Source organism: Atractosteus spatula, chromosome 13, assembly GCF_055471065.1.
Source record: "Atractosteus spatula isolate fAtrSpa1 chromosome 13, fAtrSpa1.hap1, whole genome shotgun sequence".
Lineage (NCBI taxonomy): Eukaryota > Metazoa > Chordata > Actinopteri > Semionotiformes > Lepisosteidae > Atractosteus > Atractosteus spatula.
In genome coordinates, this window is record NC_142718.1 from 706,072 (window position 1) to 733,255 (window position 27,184).

At 52.0% G+C, this 27,184-nt stretch overlaps 1 protein-coding gene across 1 annotated transcript in view; it reads right to left on the reverse strand.

The window, feature by feature from the left end:
- Positions 1–22,976, reverse strand: part of grin2ba (glutamate receptor, ionotropic, N-methyl D-aspartate 2B, genome duplicate a) — a gene marked incomplete at its 5' end in the record, with an annotated part of 44,199 nt that extends 21,223 nt beyond the window's left edge. The window contains 3 exons of the mRNA XM_088930744.1: positions 312–790; positions 1,583–1,726; positions 22,605–22,976. Of these exons, the coding sequence (XP_088786870.1) occupies positions 312–790; positions 1,583–1,726; positions 22,605–22,976 (995 nt within the window). The remainder of the gene's footprint in view (positions 1–311; positions 791–1,582; positions 1,727–22,604) is intronic.
- Positions 22,977–27,184: the final 4,208 nt, after the last annotated feature.

Genomic DNA, 27,184 nt, shown 5'->3' on the forward strand with positions numbered 1-27,184 from the left:
CATGTCACTAGTTCACCGACTGTACCAGAATCTAGAGCACTGATTTAACTCGGGAAGAGCAGTGGTGTTAGTACAGATCCCTGTGGTACCCCACTAATTATATCACCCCAATGAGCATGCTGTATGAACACAGTACCGCAGTGTGCTGTATGAACACAGTACCGCAGTGTGCAGTATGAACACAGTACCGCAGTGTGCTGTATGAACACAGTACCGCAGTGTGCAGTATGAACACAGTACCGCAGTGTGCAGTATGAACTCTGTGACCCCGCGCTCTCTGACCCCGCGCTCTCTGTGACCCCACTCCTTACCGTAGCAGCTCGTTGGGGTTCCCCGCCGCCCCCGCTGCCCCCCCGCCGCCTTTCTTGTCCGGCGTGCCGTGGCACTCGGCCTTCAGCAGCGTGTTCGGCCCGCGGTCCAGCAGCATGGTGGAGGTCGCCGTGGCGATCACCGCCACGCCGTCGCGCACGCGGGCCTCCAGCCCGTAGTCCCACTCGTCGTAGGACACGGAGATCAGGCCGGTGGGGAACTCCGCGGGGACGTTGTCGGCGTCCCCCGTCACCAGCGAGGGCACGATCCAGGTGTAGCCGTAGCCCGTGAGCCCCACGGAGTGCGCCACGGCGAAGATGTAGGTGGCCTCCTCCTTGGTGCAGTACAGCAGGATGACGGGGCTCTGCAGCTTCTTCAGCTGGTTCTGGATCTTGGAGTCCCCGTCGTCCAGGGACATGTCCAGCAGCAGCACCTCCTCCAGCTCCCAGCCCACGAAGCTGTTCTCGATGGTGCTGCGGACCTGCGGCCAGGAGGGGGCGGCAGAGACACGGGGTGAGAGCTGAGGACACCTGCTGCCATGCTGCCTTGTGCTGGCACTCTGGCACGGCGGGAGAGGGTGAGACGGGCTGAGACAGTGACATGAGAAGATGATGGGCATGAGGACACGAGAGGATAATGGACTTGAGGACACGAGAGGATGATGGACATGAGGACACGAGAGGATGATGGACATGAGAGGAAGAGGATGATGGACTCGAGGACACGAGAGGATGATGGACATGAGGACACGAGAAGATGATGGACTCGAGGACACGAGAGGATGATGGACATGAGGACACGAGAAGATGATGGACTCGAGGACACGAGAGGATGATGGACATGAGGACACGAGAGGATGATGGACATGAGAGGAAGAGGATGATGGACTTGAGGACACGAGAGGATGATGGACATGAGGACACGGGAGGATGATGGACATGAGGACACGAGAGGATGATGGACTCGAGGACACGAGAGGATGATGGACATGAGGACATGAGAAGATGATGGACTCGAGGACACGAGAGGATGATGGACATGAGGACACGAGAGGATGATGGACTCGAGGACACGAGAGGATGATGGACATGAGGACATGAGAAGATGATGGACTCGAGGACACGAGAGGATGATGGACATGAGGACACGAGAAGATGATGGACTCGAGGACACGAGAGGATGATGGACATGAGGACACGAGAAGATGAGAATCCCCAGGCTATGCGAGTGTGAAGGTGAGAGCAGTGATCCCTCTCTCTCTGTGTTCCGGTACCTTGTTGACGAAGTCCTGGTAGCCTGGGTAGTAGGTGGTGACGATGGAGAAGATGTACCAGTCGTACTCCTCCATGATGTTCAGCATCACCGTGGCCTGCTGCTCGATGGACGGGCCGAACTGGAAGAACATCGAGTTGTCATCCTGGGAGAGAGGGGCCGGTGGGTTAGTACTCCAGCCCAGCAGGGACAGCGGCTGCCCAGAGCATCTGCCTGACCTCAGGCCAGTGACTTCTCTGCCTCGGAGCCACTCAACAAGTGCCAGTCCCCGGACCGAGAGCAGGTGAACGGGGCTCTGGCCGGGCGCGGGATCGCGTGTGCGTGAGAGCGCGGGTCTCAGCGGAGCAGATGAAGGTGAGGATCAGCGCATCAGCTGGCTGTGTTAATGAATCCACATCAAAGCCCCCCCCCCGGGACACACATGGGTCGATCCATTCTCTTTGCTGCAGATTAATGAGCTGAGAGGAGCGGTGGGAGAGACCAGTGAGACGGGGCGGACCAGGAGCCCCGCTCACACACAGAGACACGTGTGGGCGTGAGTCAGCACAGCCCTGGAACAGTACAGAGCCCCACACAGACACGTCCACACCGGGCGCGCGGGGCAGGGAGAAGGCCCAGCAGCCTCCAGCACACACTCCACAGCGCTCTGCACGTCTGTTCTGGGGGGATTGCTAAGAATATTTTGGGGGTTTTCAGAGTTTCAGACGACGAGCTGTTTCACTCGGCTTACTGTCTTTCCTGCGCTCGGTTCCCAGCCTCCTTCCTCCCAGCACACAGGCCCCTGTGCTCGCTCAGCGCTGAGCGCTGGCCAGCCCAGCGCACGTCCACCAGCGCGTCCACAGAGCTCACCGGCTCCCTGCAGCTGTCCGGCCTGTTCACACGCATTCATGAGGCTAAACCCAAGCAATGGAGGTGGGGACCCCCCACCCCAGTCTGACTGGCCTGTGAGAGAAAACTGGAATACTGACAGCTGAGGCAGTGCTGGACAGAGGCTGGGCTGTGTGCTGACTCCTGTGAGGCAGTGCTGGACAGAGGCTGGGCTGTGTGCTGACTCCTGTGAGGCAGTGTGAGGCAGTGCTGGACAGAGGCTGGGCTGTGTGCTGACTCCTGTGAGGCAGTGCTGGACAGAGGCTGGGCTGTGTGCTGACTCCTGTGAGGCAGTGCTGGACAGAGGCTGGGCTGTGTGCTGACTCCTGTGAGGCAGTGTGAGGCAGTGCTGGACAGAGGCTGGGCTGTGTGCTGACTCCTGTGAGGCAGTGTGAGGCAGTGCTGGACAGAGGCTGGGCTGTGTGCTGACTCCTGTGAGGCAGTGCTGGACAGAGGCTGGGCTGTGTGCTGACTCCTGTGAGGCAGTGCTGGACAGAGGCTGGGCTGTGTGCTGACTCCTGTGAGGCAGTGTGAGGCAGTGCTGGACAGAGGCTGGGCTGTGTGCTGACTCCTGTGAGGCAGTGTGAGGCAGTGCTGGACAGAGGCTGGGCTGTGTGCTGACTCCTGTGAGGCAGTGCTGGACAGAGGCTGGGCTGTGTGCTGACTCCTGTGAGGCAGTGTGAGGCAGTGCTGGACAGAGGCTGGGCTGTGTGCTGACTCCTGTGAGGCAGTGCTGGACAGAGGCTGGGCTGTGTGCTGACTCGTGTGAGGCAGTGCTGGACAGGCACCTGACAGACCCATGCTGCTGGCTCTCCCTCCCCCTGCCTCCCGGCCCCGTGTCCTATATTTTCAGCTGTAATTGCTGCCAGGAGAGCTCTAATTGAATTGCTCTGCTTCCTGATGCTGGAACAGGCACTCGTCCTGACTCTCAGCTGTGCTTTTATTCCCCACACCCCACGCTGAGGGCCGGCCGCGCACGAGGCTACAGGCCTCACACAGGATCCTGCACGCCGGTCCCGAGACGGACACCCACACACCCACACAGACAGACTCCGCATGCTCTGGACCTGACAGTGAAGGAAACACAAGAGCCAGTTCAATATGCTTCAGCATCGCACTAAGATGCAATAAGATGGCTTATTGCGCAGATGTGTTTCAACAAGCACTCACTAGTTTCTCCTGGCTCACAGAGCTCCAGCATCAAACACCTCACAGCACTCCCTACATCCACTTTAAACATCCATTAAAGGACTACCTGAGACAGACAGGCCACAGACAAGGCTCAGGAAAAACAAACTGGAGCCCTGTGACTGGGCTGTGTCAGTGTCTTGGACTCCACAGAGACTAGAAGAGTCTAGAGCCTGTGACTGGGCTGTGTCAGTGTGCTGGACTCCACAGGGACTAGAAGAGTCTAGAGCCTGTGACTGGGCTGTGTCAGTGTCTTGGACTCCACAGAGACTAGAAGAGTCTAGAGCCTGTGACTGGGCTGTGTCAGTGTGCAGGACTCCATAGGGACTAGAAGAGTCTAGAGCCCTGTGACTGGGCTGTGTCAGTGTGCTGGACTCCACAGGGACTAGAGGAGTCTAGAGCCTGTGACTGGGCTGTGTCAGTGTGCTGGACTCCACAGGGACTAGAAGAGTCTAGAGCCTGTGACTGGGCTGTGTCAGTGTGCTGGACTCCACAGGGACTAGAAGAGTCTAGAGCCCTGTGACTGGGCTGTGTCAGTGTGCTGGACTCCACAGGGGCTAGAGGAGTCTAGAGCCCTGTGACTGGGCTGTGTCAGTGTGCAGGACTCCACAGGGACTAGAGGAGTCTAGAGCCTGTGACTGGGCTGTGTCAGTGTGCTGGACTCCACAGGGACTAGAAGAGTGTAGAGCCTGTGACTGGGCTGTGTCAGTGTGCTGGACTCCACAGGGACTAGAAGAGTCCAGAGCCTGTGACTGGGCTGTGTCAGTGTGCTGGACTCCACAGGGACTAGAGGAGTCTAGAGCCTGTGACTGGGCTGTGTCAGTGTGCTGGACTCCACAGGGACTAGAAGAGTCTAGAGCCCTGTGACTGGGCTGTGTCAGTGTGCTAGACTCCACAGGGACTAGAAGAGTCTAGAGCCTGTGACTGGGCTGTGTCAGTGTGCTGGACTCCACAGGGACTAGAAGAGTCTAGAGCCTGTGACTGGGCTGTGTCAGTGTGCTGGACTCCACAGGGACTAGAGGAGTCTAGAGCCTGTGACTGGGATGTGTCAGTGTGCTGGACTCCACAGGGACTAGAAGAGTCTAGAGCCTGTGACTGGGCTGTGTCAGTGTGCTGGACTCCACAGGGACTAGAAGAGTCTAGAGCCCTGTGACTGGGCTGTGTCAGTGTGCTGGACTCCACAGGGACTAGAAGAGTCTAGAGCCCTGTGACTGGGCTGTGTCAGTGTGCTGGACTCCACAGGGACTAGAAGAGTCTAGAGCCCTGTGACTGGGCTGTGTCAGTGTGCTGGACTCCACAGTATACAGTATATACAGTATATAGTATGCAGTATAACTTTGTAATGTTCTATAATCAGTTCACAAGTGTGTGTCTCAGGGAGCGTGTGTGAGTTATCAGACAGCAAGAGTTATGAGAGAGTGCGCAGGAGTGTGTGATATATGTGTGTGCTTAAGGCTGATGTGTCTCAGGGGATGTGAAAATCCACACAGCTCCACCAGTGCTGTGTACAGTGTGGTCCTACCATCTGTCAGTGTGGCGCCAGCCAGCCAACCTGCATGTGAACACATCTCTGTTCTCACTCTGTGTGTTTATTACTGAGGGACTCTCTGTGATCTCCCCTCTCTCCCTGTGTCTCCTGTCCTGTTGTGTGTGTTTATTACTGAGGGATCCCCTGTGATCTCCCCTCTCTCACTGTGTCTCCTGTCCTGTTGTGTGTGTTTGTTACCGAGGGATTCTCTGTGATCTCCTCTCTCTCATTGTGTCTCCTGTCCTGTTGTGTGTGTTTATTACTAAGGGTTTTATTTTTGATCTCCTCTCTCTCAATGTGTGTGCTGTCTTTTGGCAAAAGAGGACTCAGTGTGATCACCACTGTGGCACCTGTAGAGTCAGGGAAAATGATTCAGACAATCTCTTTTGTCAGAGAAGAGACAGGGGCTGTGAGCTGTGTGTTAGTCAGAAGGCAGCCTCAGACAGTGACGAGACAGCGATGTCAGCGAGTGCGAGAGGGAGAACATTGCGAGAGGGCAGCAAACACAGGGCTGGTGTAGAGTCAAGTGGACTATTAGTGCGGGTGAGTGACAGCTGGCAGAACAAGACCCACTCATTGTGCCCACTGGAGAGCCACTCACTGCACACAGAGAGAGGAGAGAGAGGAGAGAGAGCAGGGTGGGCTTTCACAGTGAGTGACTCTCTCTGTCTCAGTGCTGTATTAAAGCCCACCCTGCTCTCTCTCCTCTCTCTGTGTGCAGAGTGACTCTCTCTGTCTCAGTGCTGTATTAAAGCCCACCCTGCTCTCTCTCCTCTCTCTGTGTGCAGAGTGACTCTCTCTGTCTCAGTGCTGTATTAAAGCCAACCCTGCTCTCTCTCCTCTCTCTGTGTGCAGTGACTCTCTCTGTCTCAGTGCTGTATTAAAGCCCACCCTGCTCTCTCTCCTCTCTCTGTGTGCAGTGACTCTCTCTGTCTCAGTGCTGTATTAAAGCCCACCCTGCTCTCTCTCCTCTCTCTGTGTGCAGAGTGACTCTCTCTGTCTCAGTGCTGTATTAAAGCCCACCCTGCTCTCTCTCCTCTCTCTGTGTGCAGTGACTCTCTGTCTCAGTGCTGTATTAAAGCCCACCCTGCTCTCTCTCCTCTCTCTGTGTGCAGTGACTCTCTCTGTCTCAGTGCTGTATTAAAGCCCACCCTGCTCTCTCTCCTCTCTCTGTGTGCAGTGACTCTCTCTGTCTCAGTGCTGTATTAAAGCCCACCATGCTCTCTCTCCTCTCTCTGTGTGCAGTGACTCTCTCTGTCTCAGTGCTGTATTAAAGCCCACCCTGCTCTCTCTCCTCTCTCTGTGTGCAGTGACTCTCTCTGTCTCAGTGCTGTATTAAAGCCCACCCTGCTCTCTCTCCTCTCTCTGTGTGCAGAGTGACTCTCTCTGTCTCAGTGCTGTATTAAAGCCCACCCTGCTCTCTCCTCTCTCTGTGTGCAGAGTGACTCTCTCTGTCTCAGTGCTGTATTAAAGCCCACCCTGCTCTCTCTCCTCTCTCTGTGTGCAGAGTGACTCTCTCTGTCTCAGTGCTGTATTAAAGCCCACCCTGCTCTCTCTCCTCTCTCTGTGTGCAGAGTGACTCTCTCTGTCTCAGTGCTGTATTAAAGCCCACCCTGCTCTCTCTCCTCTCTCTGTGTGCAGAGTGACTCTCTCTGTCTCAGTGCTGTATTAAAGCCCACCCTGCTCTCTCTCCTCTCTCTGTGTGCAGAGTGACTCTCTCTGTCTCAGTGCTGTATTAAAGCCCACCCTGCTCTCTCTCCTCTCTCTGTGTGCAGTGACTCTCTCTGTCTCAGTGCTGTATTAAAGCCCACCCTGCTCTCTCTCCTCTCTCTGTGTGCAGTGACTCTCTCTGTCTCAGTGCTGTATTAAAGCCCACCCTGCTCTCTCTCCTCTCTCTGTGTGCAGAGTGACTCTCTCTGTCTCAGTGCTGTATTAAAGCCCACCCTGCTCTCTCTCCTCTCTCTGTGTGCAGAGTGACTCTCTCTGTCTCAGTGCTGTATTAAAGCCCACCCTGCTCTCTCTCCTCTCTCTGTGTGCAGAGTGACTCTCTCTGTCTCAGTGCTGTATTAAAGCCCACCCTGCTCTCTCTCCTCTCTCTGTGTGCAGAGTGACTCTCTCTGTCTCAGTGCTGTATTAAAGCCCACCCTGCTCTCTCTCCTCTCTCTGTGTGCAGTGACTCTCTCTGTCTCAGTGCTGTATTAAAGCCCACCCTGCTCTCTCTCCTCTCTCTGTGTGCAGAGTGACTCTCTCTGTCTCAGTGCTGTATTAAAGCCCACCCTGCTCTCTCTCCTCTCTCTGTGTGCAGAGTGACTCTCTCTGTCTCAGTGCTGTATTAAAGCCCACCCTGCTCTCTCTCCTCTCTCTGTGTGCAGTGACTCTCTCTGTCTCAGTGCTGTATTAAAGCCCACCCTGCTCTCTCTCCTCTCTCTGTGTGCAGTGACTCTCTCTGTCTCAGTGCTGTATTAAAGCCCACCCTGCTCTCTCTCCTCTCTCTGTGTGCAGAGTGACTCTCTCTGTCTCAGTGCTGTATTAAAGCCCACCCTGCTCTCTCTCCTCTCTCTGTGTGCAGAGTGACTCTCTCTGTCTCAGTGCTGTATTAAAGCCCACCCTGCTCTCTCTCCTCTCTCTGTGTGCAGTGACTCTTTCTGTCTCAGTGCTGTATTAAAGCCCACCCTGCTCTCTCTCCTCTCTCTGTGTGCAGAGTGACTCTCTCTGTCTCAGTGCTGTATTAAAGCCCACCCTGCTCTCTCTCCTCTCTCTGTGTGCAGAGTGACTCTCTCTGTCTCAGTGCTGTATTAAAACCCACCCTGCTCTCTCTCCTCTCTCTGTGTGCAGTGACTCTCTCTGTCTCAGTGCTGTATTAAAGCCCACCCTGCTCTCTCTCCTCTCTCTGTGTGCAGTGACTCTCTCTGTCTCAGTGCTGTATTAAAGCCCACCCTGCTCTCTCTCCTCTCTCTGTGTGCAGTGACTCAATTCAATTCAATTCAAGGTGCTTTATTAGCATGACCGATGGGTACAATCAGTGTTGCCAAAGCAAATGAAAGTAATGATATTTACATGAAACAAAACAAAAATAGAAGTAAAATAAAATCTACAGACATATTACAGACATTTACAACAAAGACATATTATACAATATTGACATATTCTGTAGGCGGCTGGAGCATTATTGGGAGACAGACTCACTGTTCCTCAGGCTGTGACAGGAGATCACATACTGGGCTGCCAGTTCAACTGAGTTCCCTCCTCCCTCTCCCAGTAGGATTGGGACCCGTTGTGATTCTGGCAGGTGTGGGAACTCTGGGATTAGATTTCTGAATTTCGGGAAGAATGTTTCTCTAATCCCAGAGTATCTGTCACAGTGCAGTAGGAAGTGCACCTCTGTCTCTATTTCTCCCCGCTGGCAGTGGGAGCACAGCCTGTCCTCTCTGGACAGCCAGGTCTGCCTGTGTCGCCCAGTTTCTATGGCCAGGTTGTGGTCACTGAGCCTGTACTTCGTCAGGGTCTGTTTCTGTTTGTTATTTTTTATTTTGGTCAAATATTCAGCTAGTGTGTATTGTCTGTTTAAGGTTCTGTAACATTCCAGTTTATGTTGTGTCTGTGTGTGTGTGTCCCAGTGTGTGAGATATTGCTGTTTGATCTGTGCTGTGATGTGGTTGAGTCTGGGTTGTGGTGCTCTAGCAGTGCTGTCCTGAGGCTGGTTAGTGTCGGTGTGGCTCAGGTCGGTGAGCCTCAGGACCAGCTGGCTCAGGGGGCTCTGTTTTGGGCTCAGCTCTTGGCTCAGCAGGGCTTTGTGGTGGTAGGAATTTTGGTCACTGTTTCTCTCTGTCTCAGTGCTGTATTAAAGCCCACCCTGCTCTCTCTCCTCTCTCTGTGTGCAGTGACTCTCTCTGTCTCAGTGCTGTATTAAAGCCCACCCTGCTCTCTCTCCTCTCTCTGTGTGCAGTGACTCTCTCTGTCTCAGTGCTGTATTAAAGCCCACCCTGCTCTCTCTCCTCTCTCTGTGTGCAGTGACTCTCTCTGTCTCAGTGCTGTATTAAAGCCCACCCTGCTCTCTCTCCTCTCTCTGTGTGCAGAGTGACTCTCTCTGTCTCAGTGCTGTATTAAAGCCCACCCTGCTCTCTCCTCTCTCTGTGTGCAGAGTGACTCTCTCTGTCTCAGTGCTGTATTAAAGCCCACCCTGCTCTCTCTCCTCTCTCTGTGTGCAGTGACTCTCTCTGTCTCAGTGCTGTATTAAAGCCCACCCTGCTCTCTCTCCTCTCTCTGTGTGCAGTGACTCTCTCTGTCTCAGTGCTGTATTAAAGCCCACCCTGCTCTCTCTCCTCTCTCTGTGTGCAGAGTGACTCTCTCTGTCTCAGTGCTGTATTAAAGCCCACCCTGCTCTCTCTCCTCTCTCTGTGTGCAGTGACTCTCTCTGTCTCAGTGCTGTATTAAAGCCCACCCTGCTCTCTCTCCTCTCTCTGTGTGCAGTGACTCTCTCTGTCTCAGTGCTGTATTAAAGCCCACCCTGCTCTCTCTCCTCTCTCTGTGTGCAGTGACTCTCTCTGTCTCAGTGCTGTATTAAAGCCCACCCTGCTCTCTCTCCTCTCTCTGTGTGCAGTGACTCTCTCTGTCTCAGTGCTGTATTAAAGCCCACCCTGCTCTCTCTCCTCTCTCTGTGTGCAGTGACTCTCTCTGTCTCAGTGCTGTATTAAAGCCCACCCTGCTCTCTCTCCTCTCTCTGTGTGCAGAGTGACTCTCTCTGTCTCAGTGCTGTATTAAAGCCCACCATGCTCTCTCTCCTCTCTCTGTGTGCAGAGTGACTCTCTCTGTCTCAGTGCTGTATTAAAGCCCACCCTGCTCTCTCTCCTCTCTCTGTGTGCAGAGTGACTCTCTCTGTCTCAGTGCTGTATTAAAGCCCACCCTGCTCTCTCTCCTCTCTCTGTGTGCAGAGTGACTCTCTCTGTCTCAGTGCTGTATTAAAGCCCACCCTGCTCTCTCTCCTCTCTCTGTGTGCAGAGTGACTCTCTCTGTCTCAGTGCTGTATTAAAGCCCACCCTGCTCTCTCTCCTCTCTCGCGTACGGTGTGCCCACTGGCGGAGCACGAGCATGAGCTCGAGATGGAGGGAAAGTGGCAGGAGGAGGGTATCAGCTGCACAGACTGGTACAGTGCCCTGTGGGGGGAGTCGTTTCGATTGGGAGGGGGAGACAGAGCCGTGTGACTGGTGCACGGGGCCTGGCGCCCACATGGTCCCACTGGCCTCGCACGAATCGCTGCTGACCTGTGAAGAACTCCGCTGCTGCTCCAGGTGCACGACTGCACCTTCTGCACACTGGGGCGACACGGTTATTTTAGCGCACTGTGTCTAAGCTGATGTCTAGTGACAGTCGTCTGCGCTGTGCTTCCTGAAGAGCGATGCTGACAGGCTGTGTTGTGGTTATACGGTAGATTAATAGAGCACATAGCAGCTGCTTTTCAGCAAGGACAAGAAGTGGGTCTGTGGTCTGAATGCAGCTGAACACTGTCAGGCTGCGACACAGTGGCGTTATCAGACTGAAGTGCATCCAGCCTCAGGGCAGGACCTGAGCTCGCACCTCCACCACTTACAGGGAAAATTCACAGACCGCAGGAGGAGCCCAGAGCACCCTGAGAAATCACAGGCAGCCATGGCACACATGCAAACTCCACACAAAACGTGCCGAACAACCCGCAGAGGCAGTGAGGCCTTGAGCCAGTGTGCCCACTGCCCTCAATAATCATCACACACAACAGGACAGGAGACACAGTGTGCCCACTGCCCTCAATAATCATCACACACAACAGGACAGGAGACACAGTGTGCCCACTGCCCTCAATAATCATCACACACAATAGGACAGGAGACAGTGTGTGCACACTGCCCTCAATAATCATCACACACAACAGGACAGGAGACACAGTGTGCCCACTGCCCTCAATAATCATCACACACAACAGGACAGGAGACACAGTGTGCCCACTGCCCTCAATAATCATCACACACAACAGGACAGGAGACACAGTGTGCCCACTGCCCTCAATAATCATCACACACAACAGGACAGGAGACACAGTGTGCCCACTGCCCTCAATAATCATCACACACAACATGACAGGAGACACAGTGTGCCCACTGCCCTCAATAATCTCATATCCCTCAGTAATAATCACACAACAGGACAGGAGACACAGTGTGCCCAATGCCCTCAATAATCATCACACACAACAGGACAGGAGACACAACGTGCACTGCCCTCAATAATCCCATATCCCTCAGTAATAATCACACACAACAGTACAGGAGACACAGTGTGCACTGCCCTCAATAATCCCATATCCCTCAGTAATAATCACACAACAGGACAGGAGACACAGTGTGCCCACTGCCCTCAATAATCATCACACACAACAGGACAGGAGACAGTGTGCCCACTGCCCTCAATAATCTCATATCCCTCAGTAATAATCACACAACAGGACAGGAGACACAGTGTGCCCAATGCCCTCAATAATCATCACACACAACAGGACAGGAGACACAACGTGCACTGCCCTCAATAATCCCATATCCCTCAGTAATAATCACACACAACAGTACAGGAGACACAGTGTGCACTGCCCTCAATAATCCCATATCCCTCAGTAATAATCACACAACAGGACAGGAGACACAGTGTGCCCACTGCCCTCAATAATCATCACACACAACAGGACAGGAGACAGTGTGCCCACTGCCCTCAATAATCTCATATCCCTCAGTAATAATCACACAACAGGACAGGAGACACAGTGTGCACTGCCCTCAATAATCCCATATCCCTCAGTAATAATCACACAACAGGACAGGAGACACAGTGTGCCCACTGCCCTCAATAATCATCACACACAACAGGACAGGAGACACAGTGTGCCCACTGCCCTCAATAATCTCATATCCCTCAGTAATAATCACACACAACAGGACAGGAGACACAGTGTGCCCACTGCCCTCAATAATCCCATATCCCTCAGTAATAATCACACAACAGGACAGGAGACACAGTGTGCCCACTGCCCTCAATAATCTCATATCCCTCAGTAATAATCACACAACAGGACAGGAGACACAGTGTGCCCACTGCCCTCAATAATCTCATATCCCTCAGTAATAATCACACACAACAGGACAGGAGACACAGTGTGCCCACTGCCCTCAATAATCTCATATCCCTCAGTAATAATCACACACAACAGGACAGGAGACACAGTGTGCACTGCCCTCAATAATCCCATATCCCTCAGTAATAATCACACAACAGGACAGGAGACACAGTGTGCCCACTGCCCTCAATAATCTCATATCCCTCAGTAATAATCACACAACAGGACAGGAGACACAGTGTGCACTGCCCTCAATAATCCCATATCCCTCAGTAATAATCACACAACAGGACAGGAGACACAGTGTGCCCACTGCCCTCAATAATCTCATATCCCTCAGTAATAATCACACAACAGGACAGGAGACACAGTGTGCACTGCCCTCAATAATCCCATATCCCTCAGTAATAATCACACAACAGGACAGGAGACACAGTGTGCCCACTGCCCTCAATAATCATCACACACAACAGGACAGGAGACACAGTGTGCACTGCCCTCAATAATCATCACACACAACAGGACAGGAGACACAGTGTGCCCACTGCCCTCAATAATCATCACACACAACAGGACAGGAGACACAGTGTGCACTGCCCTCAATAATCCCATATCCCTCAGTAATAATCACACAACAGGACAGGAGACACAGTGTGCCCACTGCCCTCAATAATCATCACACACAACAGGACAGGAGACACAGTGTGCACTGCCCTCAATAATCTCATATCCCTCAGTAATAATCACACACAACAGGACAGGAGACACAGTGTGCACTGCCCTCAATAATCTCATATCCCTCAGTAATAATCACACAACAGGACGAGAGAGAGATCACAGAGGATCCCTCAGTAATAGATACACACACACAGGACAGGAGACACAGTGGTGGACACTGACTTCACACAGAGGATGCCTCAGTAATAGATACACACACACAGGACAGGAGACACGGTGAGAGAGAGGAGAGAGTGGTGGACACTTCAGCTCCTGCTCTGATCAAACACAGAGGATGCCTTCTCGAATAAATGAGTCCTACATTTCAGATGATCAAATAATTGCAGATGACCTTTATTCATGGCAGTTTTTAATTGACATTCCTCACCTTCTCTCCATGATTAAATATTTGGCTAATCCGACTCTGTCCCCTGGGATTGCCTGCGATCCCGAACATTGTGAGACTCCACTGCTCCTAAGGGCTCTGCCTGTGCAGCACTGCCCAGCCCTGCTCTGGGGACACAGCCCAGCTGAGCTGTCCCAGCGTGGGGTCACAGGGCTCACAGCTCCCTCTGTGACAGACACACACACAGCAGGACAGGAGACACAGCGACAGAGAGGAGATCACAGAGAATCACTCAGTAACAAACACACAACAGGACAGAGGACACAGCGACAGAGAGGAGATCACAGAGAATCACTCAGTAACAAACACACAGGACAGGAGACACAGTGAGAGAGAGGAGATCACAGAGAATCACTCAGTAACAAACACACAGCAGGACAGGAGACACAGTGAGAGACGGGAGATCACAGAGAATCACTCAGTAACACACAGGACAGGAGACACAGCGACAGAGAGGAGATCACAGAGAATCACTCAGTAACAAACACACAGGACAGGAGACACAGCGACAGAGAGGAGATCACAGAGAATCACTCAGTAACAAACACACAACAGGACAGAGGACACAGCGACAGAGAGGAGATCACAGAGAATCACTCAGTAACAAACACACAACAGGACAGAGGACACAGCGACAGAGAGGAGATCACAGAGAATCACTCAGTAACAAACACACAGGACAGGAGACACAGTGAGAGAGAGGAGATCACAGAGAATCACTCAGTAACACACACACAACAGGACAGAGGACACAGCGACAGAGAGGAGATCACAGAGAATCACTCAGTAACAAACACACAGGACAGGAGACACAGTGAGAGAGAGGAGATCACAGAGAATCACTCAGTAACAAACACACAACAGGACAGAGGACACAGTGACAGAGAGGAGATCACAGAGAATCACTCAGTAACACACAGGACAGGAGACACAGTGAGAGAGAGGAGATCACAGAGAATCACTTAGTAACAAACACACAGGACAGGAGACACAGTGAGAGAGAGGAGATCACAGAGAATCACTCAGTAACAAACACACAACAGGACAGAGGACACAGCGACAGAGAGGAGATCACAGAGAATCACTCAGTAACAAACACACAGGACAGGAGACACAGTGAGAGAGAGGAGATCACAGAGAATCACTCAGTAACAAACACACAACAGGACAGAGGACACAGTGACAGAGAGGAGATCACGGAGAATCACTCAGTAACAAACACACAGGACAGGAGACACAGTGAGAGAGAGGAGATCACAGAGAATCACTTAGTAACAAACACACAACAGGACAGAGGACACAGCGACAGAGAGGAGATCACAGAGAATCACTCAGTAACAAACACACAGGACAGGAGACACAGTGAGAGAGAGGAGATCACAGAGAATCACTTAGTAACACACAGGACAGGAGACACAGCGACAGAGAGGAGATCACAGAGAATCACTCAGTAACAAACACACAACAGGACAGAGGACACAGCGACAGAGAGGAGATCACAGAGAATCACTCAGTAACAAACACACAGGACAGGAGACACAGTGAGAGAGAGGAGATCACAGAGAATCACTTAGTAACACACAGGACAGGAGACACAGCGACAGAGAGGAGATCACAGAGAATCACTCAGTAACAAACACACAACAGGACAGAGGACACAGCAACAGAGAGGAGATCACAGCAAATTCCTCAGTAACAAACACACAGAAGGACAGGAGACACAGCGACAGAGAGGAGATCACAGCAAATTCCTTAGTAACAAACACACAACAGGACAGGAGACATAGTGAGAGAGGGGAGATCACAGAGACTCCCTCAGCAATAGACACACAACAGGACAGGAGACACAGTGAGAGAGGGGAGATCACAGAGACTCTCCTGGTAATAGACACACAACAGGACAGGAGACACAGTGAGAGAGGGGAGATCACAGAGACTCTCCTGGTAATAGACACACAACAGGACAGGAGACACAGTGAGAGAGGGGAGATCACAGAGACTCTCCTGGTAATAGACACACAACAGGACAGGAGACACAGTGAGAGAGGGGAGATCACAGAGACTCTCCTGGTAATAGAGACAGCACAGGGGAGACAGGAGACTGACGAGAACAGAGCAGAGGCCACCCTGCAGAAGCCACGGCTCAGGAATAAAGACTCTTCTCCAGGAACCAGTTCATTCTCAGTTTGTGTGCGTGTGTCAGTGGAAATGAATGTACCTGAAGAGCACCTGTCCTCCCTCTCGCTCGGAGCAGTGTGTCCGTCAGGCAGCAGGACTGAACAACCTGCTGAGCCATCGTACAGCCCTGCCAGCACCCACTTCACCCCTAGAGCAGCCAGAGCACCTCACCTGGAGGGTCAGCACCCCACTCTCACTGACAGCACCCCGGGATCGTTAGTGACCAGCGGTCAGACACCAGGGTCAGCACCCCACTCTCATTGACAGCATCAGTGACCGTGTTGTCCATTCTGGGACGATGGAACATCGCCACCTGCTGGTCAAATAACAGCACTTACAGCAACATGCTGGTTTTCCTGGGAGGCCTCCCGCCCCAGGGCTGACCAGGGCTGACCAGGGCTGACCAGGGCTGGCCTGCTGAGCCCCTGAGCTCTGGGGAGATCAGGCTGCCAGGTGCCAGTGTCCACTCTAGGCCTGAGGGAGCGAGTGGAGACAGAGACGTGCGCCAACACGGTCAGCTGTGTCCACACTCAGAGCCCCACAGGGCCCACAGCGCAGCTCCGACACTGGGAGGACTCGTGATCACTGGGGGGCGCTGTCCCGGCCTGCTCCCGCGGGAGGAGGGCCAGCCACACTGCCCACGGGAAGAGCTCGGACCGCCCCTCGTCATCTTCACAGCTCCGTGGCCAGGTAAACGAGCTCCCTCAACACAACACCAGGCACGCAGCGGAGCAGACACTAACACAGCAGCCCGGACGCTCGATGCAGTGAAACGGGGAAGTGCAGTCCCAGCTGGGGCTCGATTAGCTGGCTCTCTCTCCCTGCTCCTCCCTTGATCTCTTTCCCAGTCCTTCGTCTCCGCGCTGCTCCAGCGGCGGAGCAGAGACACAGGCAGAGCCGGCGCGAGAGAGCGGGGGAGGTGGTAGTGAGTCACTGCGCTGTCAGGGCCTCAGTGTCCCAGTGTCAGCACAGCCCAGCCCCCGACTGCTCCCTGCTGCTCCTGGCTCTGTCTGTCTCTGCTGCTCCTGTCTCTCTCCCTGTCTCTGTCTGTCTCTGCTCCTGTCTCTCTCTCCCTGGCTCTGTCTGTCTCTGCTCCTGTCTCTCTCTCCCTGTCTCTGTCTGTCTCTGATCCTGTTTCTGTCTGTCTCTGCTCCTGTCTCTGTCTGTCTCTGCTGCTCCTGTCTCTCTCCCTGTCTCTGTCTGTCTCTGATCCTGTTTCTGTCTGTCTCTGCTCCTGTCTCTCTCTCCCTGTCTCTGTCTGTCCCTGCTCCTGTCTCTCTCCCTGTCTCTTTCTGTCTCTGCTGCTCTTGTCTCCATCCCTGTCTCTGTCTGTCTCTGCTCCTGTCTCTCTCTCCCTGGCTCTGTCTGTCTCTGCTCCTGTCTGTCTGTCCAGCTGAGAGGCAGTCAGAAGCGCAGTCAGGCTGCAGCCCAGCATGAGCAAGTGAGACAGTGACACCATCAGAGCGCGAGAGGAGAGGAAGGCAGGAGGATGACGAGGAAGGGGAGAGGAGTAAGACCAGGTCAGCAGGCTGTCAGTCACAGTGTGCAGGGAGAGAGGGACAGAAGGCAACAGGCTGACAGAGGGAGTCACTGGTGACACATGGAGAGGTAGAGGTCATCACCCTGCTTGTCACATACATCACTGACAGCTGACCCCTCTCTCAGTGCAGTGTTAATGTACTGGAGTGTCCAGTCAGTGTGTCTGTATGAACCCCTCTCTCTCTCAGTGCAGTGTTAATGTACTGGAGTGTCCAGTCAGTGTGTCTGTATTAACCCCTCTCTCTCTCAGTGCAGTGTTAATGTACTGGAGTGTCCAGTCAGTGTGTGTGTATTAACCCCTCTCTCTCGCAGTGCAGTGTTAATGTACTGGGGTGTCCAGTCAGTGTGTGTGTATTAACCCCTCTCTCTCTCAGTGCAGTGTTAATGTACTGGAGTGTCCAGTCAGTGTGTGTGTATTAACCCCTCTCTCTCTCAGTGCAGTGTTAATGTACTGGGGTGTCCAGTCAGTGTGTCTGTATGAACCCCTCTCTCTCGCAGTGCAGTGTTAATGTACTGGAGTGTCCAGTCAGTGTGTCTGTATTAACCCCTCTCTCTCTGTGCAGTGTTCATGTACTCCAGTGGAGTGTGTCTAGAGTCAGGGAATCTAGGACAGTTTTCTGTGTTCCTAAACCTAACACTATGGTGATGTCTGAATACCATTCTGCTCTGGAATGCCTTGGCTGTGATGTGTGGTGTATGAAAGGTGTCCCCCTGCTGTCCCTCCTGCCCCTCCTCTCCCCCCCTCCCCGTGATGCCAACAGCTCCGGACTGCTATCAGCTGTGCTGTCAGATTGTGGAGACAGAGACACAAGAACTCGCTGCTCAGCTCTCAAAGAAAGAAAAAACCTGAAACAGAGGGAGAAAGAGGAATCCCGAATTCGAAGAGACGGGCTGTGTTTCCGTGGCAACTGCGTCTGCACAGTGAGGGAGGCTGCTCACAGTTGCTACACAGTGATACCGGATGCTCTGCTGGTGTGTGCTGCTACACTGTGCATGTACCAGGAACAGTGGAGTACGCTGTGTGGACTTCACTGTGTACTGTTCACTGTGTGTGTTTCTGACTGTGAGTGCAGTAGTGCGTATGTATTACTACATGTGAAAAGTATAGTCTGTATATTACATTGTGTGTAAATTACTTTGTGTAAAGTATACTACTTGTATATTTTTATGGGTGTAATGTACAGCGTGTAATTATCACTAGATGTGTACATTATAACTGTACATCATAGTTTGTGTAAATTATAATGTGTGTACTTTGTGAGTATAGTACAGTGTATATAACATAGTGTGTGTGTATAATACAGTGTGTATTTATTACAGTGTGTATATTAGTGTGTATTTATTACAGCATGTGTATAATACAGTGTATCCATTACACTGTGTTTATTACAGTGTGTGTGTATTTATAAGTGTGTTTATTACAGTGTGTGTATAATACAGTGTGTTTATTACAGTGTGTATAACACAGTGTGTATTTATTACAGTGTGTGTGTGTTGCAGCAAGTGGAAAGCTGTGAGTGTAGTGTGCTAATTAACGAGCTCACTTTGCGATTCTAATCTGCAGTGCGTTTTCACTGATTTAATAGAAGGATCTATCTGCTCACCTAGCAGTGACAAACGACCCTCGTCCGCACTGCTCAAACAAGGTGCTGCCCTCCGGAGAGGGGGGGGAGGTGAGAGCACAGGCGCAGAGTGTCTGGGGACAGAGCCCTGCTGCTGGACAGGTGGGGTCACGCTGACAGCGAGCGGCGCTGAGCACAGCTGCACGACACCTGCACCCCTCCCTCTCACAGCTCGCCCCTGCACGAGCGATCAAGGGACACCCTGACACCAGGGTCAGCACCCCACTCTCACTGACAGCACCCTGGGATCGTTAGTGACCAGCGGTCAGACACCAGGGTCAGCACCCCCACTCTCACTGACAGCACCCTGGGATCGTTAGTGACCAGTGGTCAGACACCAGGGTCAGCACCCCACTCTCACTGACAGCACCCCGGGATCGTTAGTGACCAGTGGTCAGACACCAGGATCAGCACCCCCACTCTCACTGACAGCATCAGTGACCATGTTGTCCATTCTGGGACGATGGAACATCGCCACCTGCTGGTCAAATAACAGCACTTACAGCAACATGCTGGTTTTCCTGGGAGGCCTCCCACCCCAGGGCTGACCAGCGCTGACCAGCGCTGACCAGGCCCGGCCTGCTGAGCCCTGAGCTCTGTGGAGATCAGGCTGCCGGGTGCTGAGGGCAGAGCACAGACCTGCCCTGTGCTGTGAAGACCACGCACCCCTGCACTGTGAGCTGGCCGGCTCTGGGCTCAGCCTGGGGGCGTGGCGTGAGCGTGTGGCCGGCGTGTCCAGTCCTCTCGAGCCCCAGAGCGGCCAGAGGACAGGAATAGACTCCTGTGGGGAGCCGAAAATGGGCCACAGAATCGAGGGCTCTCTCTCCCCATCCCTCTCCCTCGCTCTCGCAGGAGGAACACGGGCGAGACTGCCTCAACGTGAGAAACCAGGACACAGCAGACAGCAGCAGGCCCCGTCCTCTCCTCAGGAAGGGTTCCTGTCCCCAGTTCAAACCCGCGTCTCCACTGCGCGGAGCCCAGAGGCGCAGAAGCAGGCTGGAGTCTCACTCTGATCCCTTATTAAAAGTGGCTGAGGACAGACGCCTCTCTCCCCATCTCCCTGCCTCTCTCTCCCTTCATCCCTCCCCTCTCCCATTGTTCAGCAGAGCTGTACACAATTACAGCTTGAGCAGGCAGTAATTAGGACTGCAATTAGTACCTGACAGTAGCCAGAAAACGCACAAACTGTACTGATGAATCAGAAAAGCAAATATGCTTAATATTGTTTAAATTCCAAATCTGCTCAAAATGACAAGCTTGAAATCTCCAACACCTGGTGCTGTCTTCTGTACAAGAGCCGGCAGCTGGGAGCAAAACCTGGACCGGATCACACTGCTGTGTACTGGGAGTCAGATTAGAACTAGTTTCTCTCCTTTTTCTTTTAAAAAGACAGAGTTTACCGGATATTTTCATTTTCAATGCCCGCAGGCCACCATTTAGGGTCAACAATCACAGCACCTGATGGCAACATCCTGCAGAAAAGGAGGAACTGTGACTGCCTGTGTCTCGTTCACTCTGGGGGCTCAGGGAGAGGGAGGGGCGCAGAGGAAGTAGTGATGCTGACAGCACCCCTGACCGGTAAACAGAACCAGCAACACAGCTGTACTGTACTCTCCTGAATCAGTGTGTGTATTAACCCCTCTCTCTCTCAGAGCAGTGTTCATGTACTGGAGTGTCCAGTCAGTGTCTGTATGAACCCCTCTCTCTCTCAGTGCAGTGTTAATGTACTGGAGTGTCCAGTCAGTGTGTCTGTATTAACCCCTCTCTCTCTCAGTGCAGTGTTAATGTACTGGAGTGTCCAGTCAGTGTGTCTGTATTAACCCCCCTCTCTCTCTCAGTGCAGTGTTAATGTACTGGAGTGTCCAGTCAGTGTGTCTGTATGAACCCCTCTCTCTCTCAGTGCAGTGTTCATGTACTGGAGTGTCCAGTCAGTGTGTCTGTATGAACCCCTCTCTCTCAGTGCAGTGTTCATGTACTGGAGTGTCCAGTCAGTGTGTCTGTATGAACCCCTCTCTCTCTCAGTGCAGTGTTCATGTACTGGAGTGTCCAGTCAGTGTGTCTGTATGAACCCCTCTCTCTCTCAGTGCAGTGTTCATGTACTGGAGTGTCCAGTCAGTGTGTGTATTAACCCCTCTCTCTCTCTCAGTGCATTGTTCATGTACTGGAGTGTCCAGTCAGTGTGTGTGTATTAACCCCTCTCTCTCAGTGCAGTACTAACATACTGTAACCCCATTCAAATCCCCTCCTCCTCTCTCTTCCTTCTTTTCTCCTATCTCTGTAACCTGAACATCCACTTCAGTACACATAAATACACACGGTGTATATATAACTATGCAAGTGCGGTTGCCATAGAAACTGCAGCAGTTCTATCTGGTTTTGTGTGGGGTGGATAATTGTGAGAGAAATGGAGGTCTCTCTCTCTCTCTCTCTCTGTCTCCCTCCTTCTCTCTTTCTCCATCGTTTTTCTCTCTTGTCTTTTGTTGATATTCCTTCCATTTCTCTCTTTCATTCTCCATTGATAAGTTGTATGGTTCTGCACCCCAGGGCCTTGTGGGATATCACCATGGGTGCGACATCACAGAACGGCAGGCTAAGAGCTGTCAGTGAATAATATAAGCACTGGCAGCTACAGAGGAGGTGAAAAAATTAATCAGGAGGGTAGAGTAGCAGGAACAGCACAGGCTGTGCTGCTAACGTTCTAGTGCAACTGTCCATTGTGAAAGTACAGTAAAAAGGAGGAAAGAGATCAGTAAAGAAAATTAAACTGATCTAGTGATACACCAAAGTAACTACAACACACTGAACTAATATTACAGCATAGCTACATTACTTACTGTATATATTAGTTATATACCACTACTGAATAACAAAAGTGCATGGAGTCAGTGGCAGGGCCAGCAAGCATTATAGAATAATGACAGATCTGTGTGCATTCTAGCAAAGCTACTACATAGGTCGATACAATGTCTTTACCGAGTACAGACTACAATATCATTGTGTACTCACACCACAGACTGCTGTCTTTACTGAGTACAGACTACAATATCACTGTGTACTCACACCACAGACCGCTGTCTTTACTGAGTACAGACTACAATATCACTGTGTACTCACACCGCAGACCGCTGTCTTTACCGAGTACAGACTACAATATCACTGTGTACTCACACCACAGACCGCTGTCTTTACCGAGTACAGACTACAATATCACTGTGTACTCACACCACAGACCGCTGTCTTTACCGAGTACAGACTACAATATCCACAGACCGCTGTCTTTACCGAGTACAGACTACAATATCACTGTGTTCTCACACCACAGACCGCTGTCTTTACCGAGTACAGACTACAATATCACTGTGTACTCACACCGCAGACTGCTGTCTAGGCATTGTAGTGCTAGCCAGCTCCAATGCATAACTGCTAAGGCACACTCTGAACTCATTATAACAAGAGATTTGCAAGAGCAACAGAGCAAAGAGTTGAGCAAACAGCAACTGCTGAGCAAAGAGCAACAATTTAACAGTTAAATGATTATAAATTGTTATAAAAAAGTAACTCTTCTGTCTGCAAACCAAGCTAGAAGAAAATGTCTCGCAAGATTTCCGTTTTGATTCGTGCAATGCTGCCAGGACTCCCTAAGCACCACACCTCCAAAAGCATTAACTGTAGTCCTCTGTGCTAGAGCTGGTCAGCGAGACAACCAAGGACAGCAACATCCAGCCAAACAGAATATCTCCCGACGCGGGCGAACAAAAGCTCCTGCTCTGTGCGCATATCCCAGCGGCTCTCAGCCCGCACAGAACGCACTGCCAAGCCACCAGGGGGCGCTGCTCTTACCTTGGCTGCCATGATCATGGAGGAGCCGCCCCGGATGCCCAGGATGGGGATGTGCGTCTGGGCAGAGATGAAGTCCAGGATCTGGGCGATGGCCTCCTGGTCGGTGTCGTCCCCGAACACCACGCCCTGCAGCCGGTTCTTGGTCATCAGGTCGCAAATGCGTGTGATGATGCTCTTGGGGTCGGTCTCATTCATGGTGACCAGCTCCACGCTGGGGCTGATGGCCATGTGCTGGAAGTCCTCTTTCTCGCGCCCCTCGTTCAGCGACACTTCGCTAGAGTTGCCCACCAGAATCACGGCGATGCTGAGCCCCTGGGTCAGCTTGGGGACCAGCGGCTGCGGTGCCCGGCGCGAGTCGACAGCCCCCAGGAGGAGGAGGAGGAGGAGGAGGAAGGGGAGCACAGAGGTGGGGCTGTAAGAAGTCCGGCAGCACTGAGTTCGTGTTCTGGAGGGAGTCCGTGGTGGGGCTGGGGCTGGGGCTGGGGCTGGGGCAGGGGACTGTGTGTCGTAGCAAAATACAGGCATGGCGTAGAGCTGTGTTGTCAATCCCTGCAGGGCGAGAAAGAGAGAAGTGTGAGGTCACAGGCCGCTGAGCAAGGGACCGTTCTGACCTGTCCCACCAATCAAACTGGGAGCTGCGCAGTGCAGGTAACCTCTGTGAGGCTGGATGGTGCCAGGCTGCTAGGTGGGGGTGGGGTGAAGGGACAGGAGCCCCTGTCCCACTGTGTACCCCTGAGCTCTCCTTCAGGAGTCAAACCCAGGTCCTCTCGTCAGAGAGACTGCCAACGAGGCTGCAGCTCATCCCCAAGACTCCGTAAAACAATTAAGAAGTGTCTGCTAAATGAGTAATTAATAATTACCATTAACAAAGCTGAGTCAATCTGGGATTTTGTCTTAATCACAGCGACATTGAATCACCAAGGAAAACAAACCAAGATGAGTAAATCTAGGATTAATCTGGAGCTCCCTTGGAAATTCCTCTGTGGTTGTGAACTTCAAAGAGGGGAGCTGTCCTGCGTCCTGCTGCTGGGGCCCACACTCCTGCCAGATCACAGCCACTCACTCGAACCCTTAACCGGCTTCATAATAGGATTCTTTTCAACTGATCGACTGTGTTCAGCTCTTTAACATGCTCTAAGGCAGATTGTAACTACCGCAGTTCACAACATGAACTTCTGCTTAGGGAAAAAACCTGCAGATGTAACAAACCAGAGGCTTCTTAGTTCACTGAAAGGCTCATGGGCCAGTAAGACTGTGCCTGTCAAACGACTTCCTTACACTTAACCGCAGCTCCTGTGCTCCAGAGAACAGGGCTTCTGTGAGCAGAGATTAAAGATGTGGTGAGGCAGTTACGTGGCCCACACAGACACAACCCTGAACTGTCTGACGGAGAATTTATGACTTGTGTCGTCTGGTTAAGAAAAAGAGCACAATGTCTTTTTTCACTGTCGAGTGATGCAAACAGCAAGGCAGAAACATCTACAGAACTCGTGCTCTGCTTTGAGTCTGCCAGTTCAGCCTGTCTACATTTCTGTGTCTCCCTCCCTGCTTCACTCTGTCTCAACTTATCGGACTGTCCGTCTATATTCTTAAGCGGAGATCATCCTTAAAAGCAACAAAACTGGAAGCGTGCATACACACACAAAGAGAAATCAATATTTTATTAAAAGGGTGATCAGGCTGAATAATACGCTTCATTATTGATGAGATAACCTCTCCCCAAGGATGGCTGCTAGCCCGCAATCAGCTTGGATTAGAGATACTGAGCTTGTACTCTACAAACTGCACATACTCCAGACACACACAGCTCTCACACTGACACATACATCACTGTCACACACACAGCTCTCACACCGACACATACATCACTGTCACACACAGCTCTCACTATCACACACACTGCTCTCACTATCACACACACTGCTCTCACACTATCACACACACAGCTCTCACACTATCACACACACAGCTCTCACACTGACACACAGCTCACTGTCACACACAGCTCTCACACTGACACACACAGCTCTATCACACACTGCTCTCACTATCACACACACTGCTCTCACACTATCACACACACTGCTCTCACTATCACACACACTGCTCTCACTATCACACACACAGCTCTCACACTGACACACACAGCTCTCACACTGACACATACATCACTGTCACACACACAGCTCTCACACTGACACATACATCACTGTCACACACAGCTCTCACTATCACACACACTGCTCTCACTATCACACACACTGCTCTCACACTATCACACACACAGCTCTCACACTGACACACACTGCTCTCACTATCACACACAATGCTCTCACACTATCACACACATGGCTCTCACACTGACACACACGGCTCTCACACTATCACACACACAGCTCTCACACTATCACACACACAGCTCTCACTATCACACACAATGCTCTCACACTGACACACACTGCTCTCACACTATCACACACACTGCTCTCACACTATCACACACACAGCTCTCACTATCACACACAATGCTCTCACACTATCACACACAATGCTCTCACACTGACACACACTGCTCTCACACTATCACACACACTGCTCTCACACTATCACACACACAGCTCTCACACTGACACACACTGCTCTCACTATCACACACAATGCTCTCACACTATCACACACAATGCTCTCACACTGACACACACACAGCCCTGTCACTGTCACACACACAGCTCACTATCACACACAATGCTCTCACACTATCACACACACAGCTCACTATCACACACAATGCTCTCACACTATCACACACACAGCTTTCACACTGATACATACATCACTGTCACACACAGCTCTCACACACACAGCTCTCACACTGACACACACAGCTCTCACACCGACACACACACAGCTCTCACACTGACACACACACGGCTCACTGTCACACACACAGCTCTCACACTGACACACACACAGCTCTCTCACTGTCACACACACAGCTCACTATCACATACAATGCTCTCACACTATCACACACACAGCTCTCACACTGACACACACACAGCCCTGTCACTGTCACACACATGGCTCTCACACTGACACACACACTGCTCTCTCACTGTCACACACATGGCTCTCACACTGACACACACACTGCTCTCTCACTGTCACACACAGCTCTCACACTGACACATACATCACTGTCACACACACAGCTCTCACACTGACACACACACAGCTCTCTCACTGTCACACACACATGGCTCTCACACTGACACATACATCACTGTAACACACAGCTCTCACACACACAGCTCTCACACTGACACACACACAGCTCTCTCACTGTCACACACACACATACATCACTGTCACACACAGCTCTCACACTAACATACAGCTCACTGTCACAGACACAGCTCTCTCACTGTCACACACACAGCTCTGTCACAAACATGGCTCTCACACTGACACACACACAGCTCTCACACTGACACACACAGCTCTCACACTGACACATACATCACTGTCACAGACACAGCTCTCTCACTGTCACACACACAGCTCTGTCACACACATGGCTCTCACACTGACACACACACTGCTCTCTCACTATCACACACAATGCTCTCACACTGACACACACACAGCTCTCTCACTGTCACACACACAGCTCTGTCACACACATGGCTCTCACACTGACACACACTGCTCTCTCACTATCACACACAATGCTCTCACACTGACACACACACTGCTCTCTCACTGTCACACACACAGCTCTGTCACACACACGGCTCTCACACGATCACACACAATGCTCTCACACTGAGACACACTGCTCTCACTATTACACACAATGCTCTCACACTGACACACACTGCTCTCACTATCACACACAATGCTCTCACACTGACACACACTGCTCTCACTATCACACACAATGCTCTCACACTGACACACACTGCGTCAGTTTTGTCAGTGTGAGAGTGTCTTTGTCAGTGTCTTTTCTGCGAGAGTCGTTGCATGTCACACACACACAAATGCATACACTCGCTCAGCGACACATGACAGCAAGATTCCTCTTTTAAAAAGACAAAAAAGAGCCCTTTTCTGAACATCAGCTTTCAGAATGGAGACAAGAGAGATATGATAAAATCTGGGACAGGCCTGCAGAGCGATAAGCTGTTTGTTGTTTTAAATAAGACGTCTGGGAGAGAATAGCAGAATTGTGCACATTGTGTGGTATTGTGGCTCAAAAGGCAGAGGCTGAAACGGATCAGGAGACCATCCTGCCAAGAGTTTATTCCATTCAACTGACAGAGCCTGTCCCCTCTGGACAGCTAGGTCTGCCTGTGTCCAGTGTCTCTGGCCAGGCTGTGGTCACTGAGCCTATCCCCTCTGGACAGCTAGGTCTGCCTGTGTCCAGTGTCTCTGGCCAGGCTGTGGTCACTGAGCCTGTCCCCTCTGGACAGCCAGGTCTGCCTGTGTCCAGTGTCTCTGGCCAGGCTGTGGTCACTGAGCCTGTCCCCTCTGGACAGCCAGGTCTGCCTGTGTCCAGTGCCTCTGGCCAGGCTGTGGTC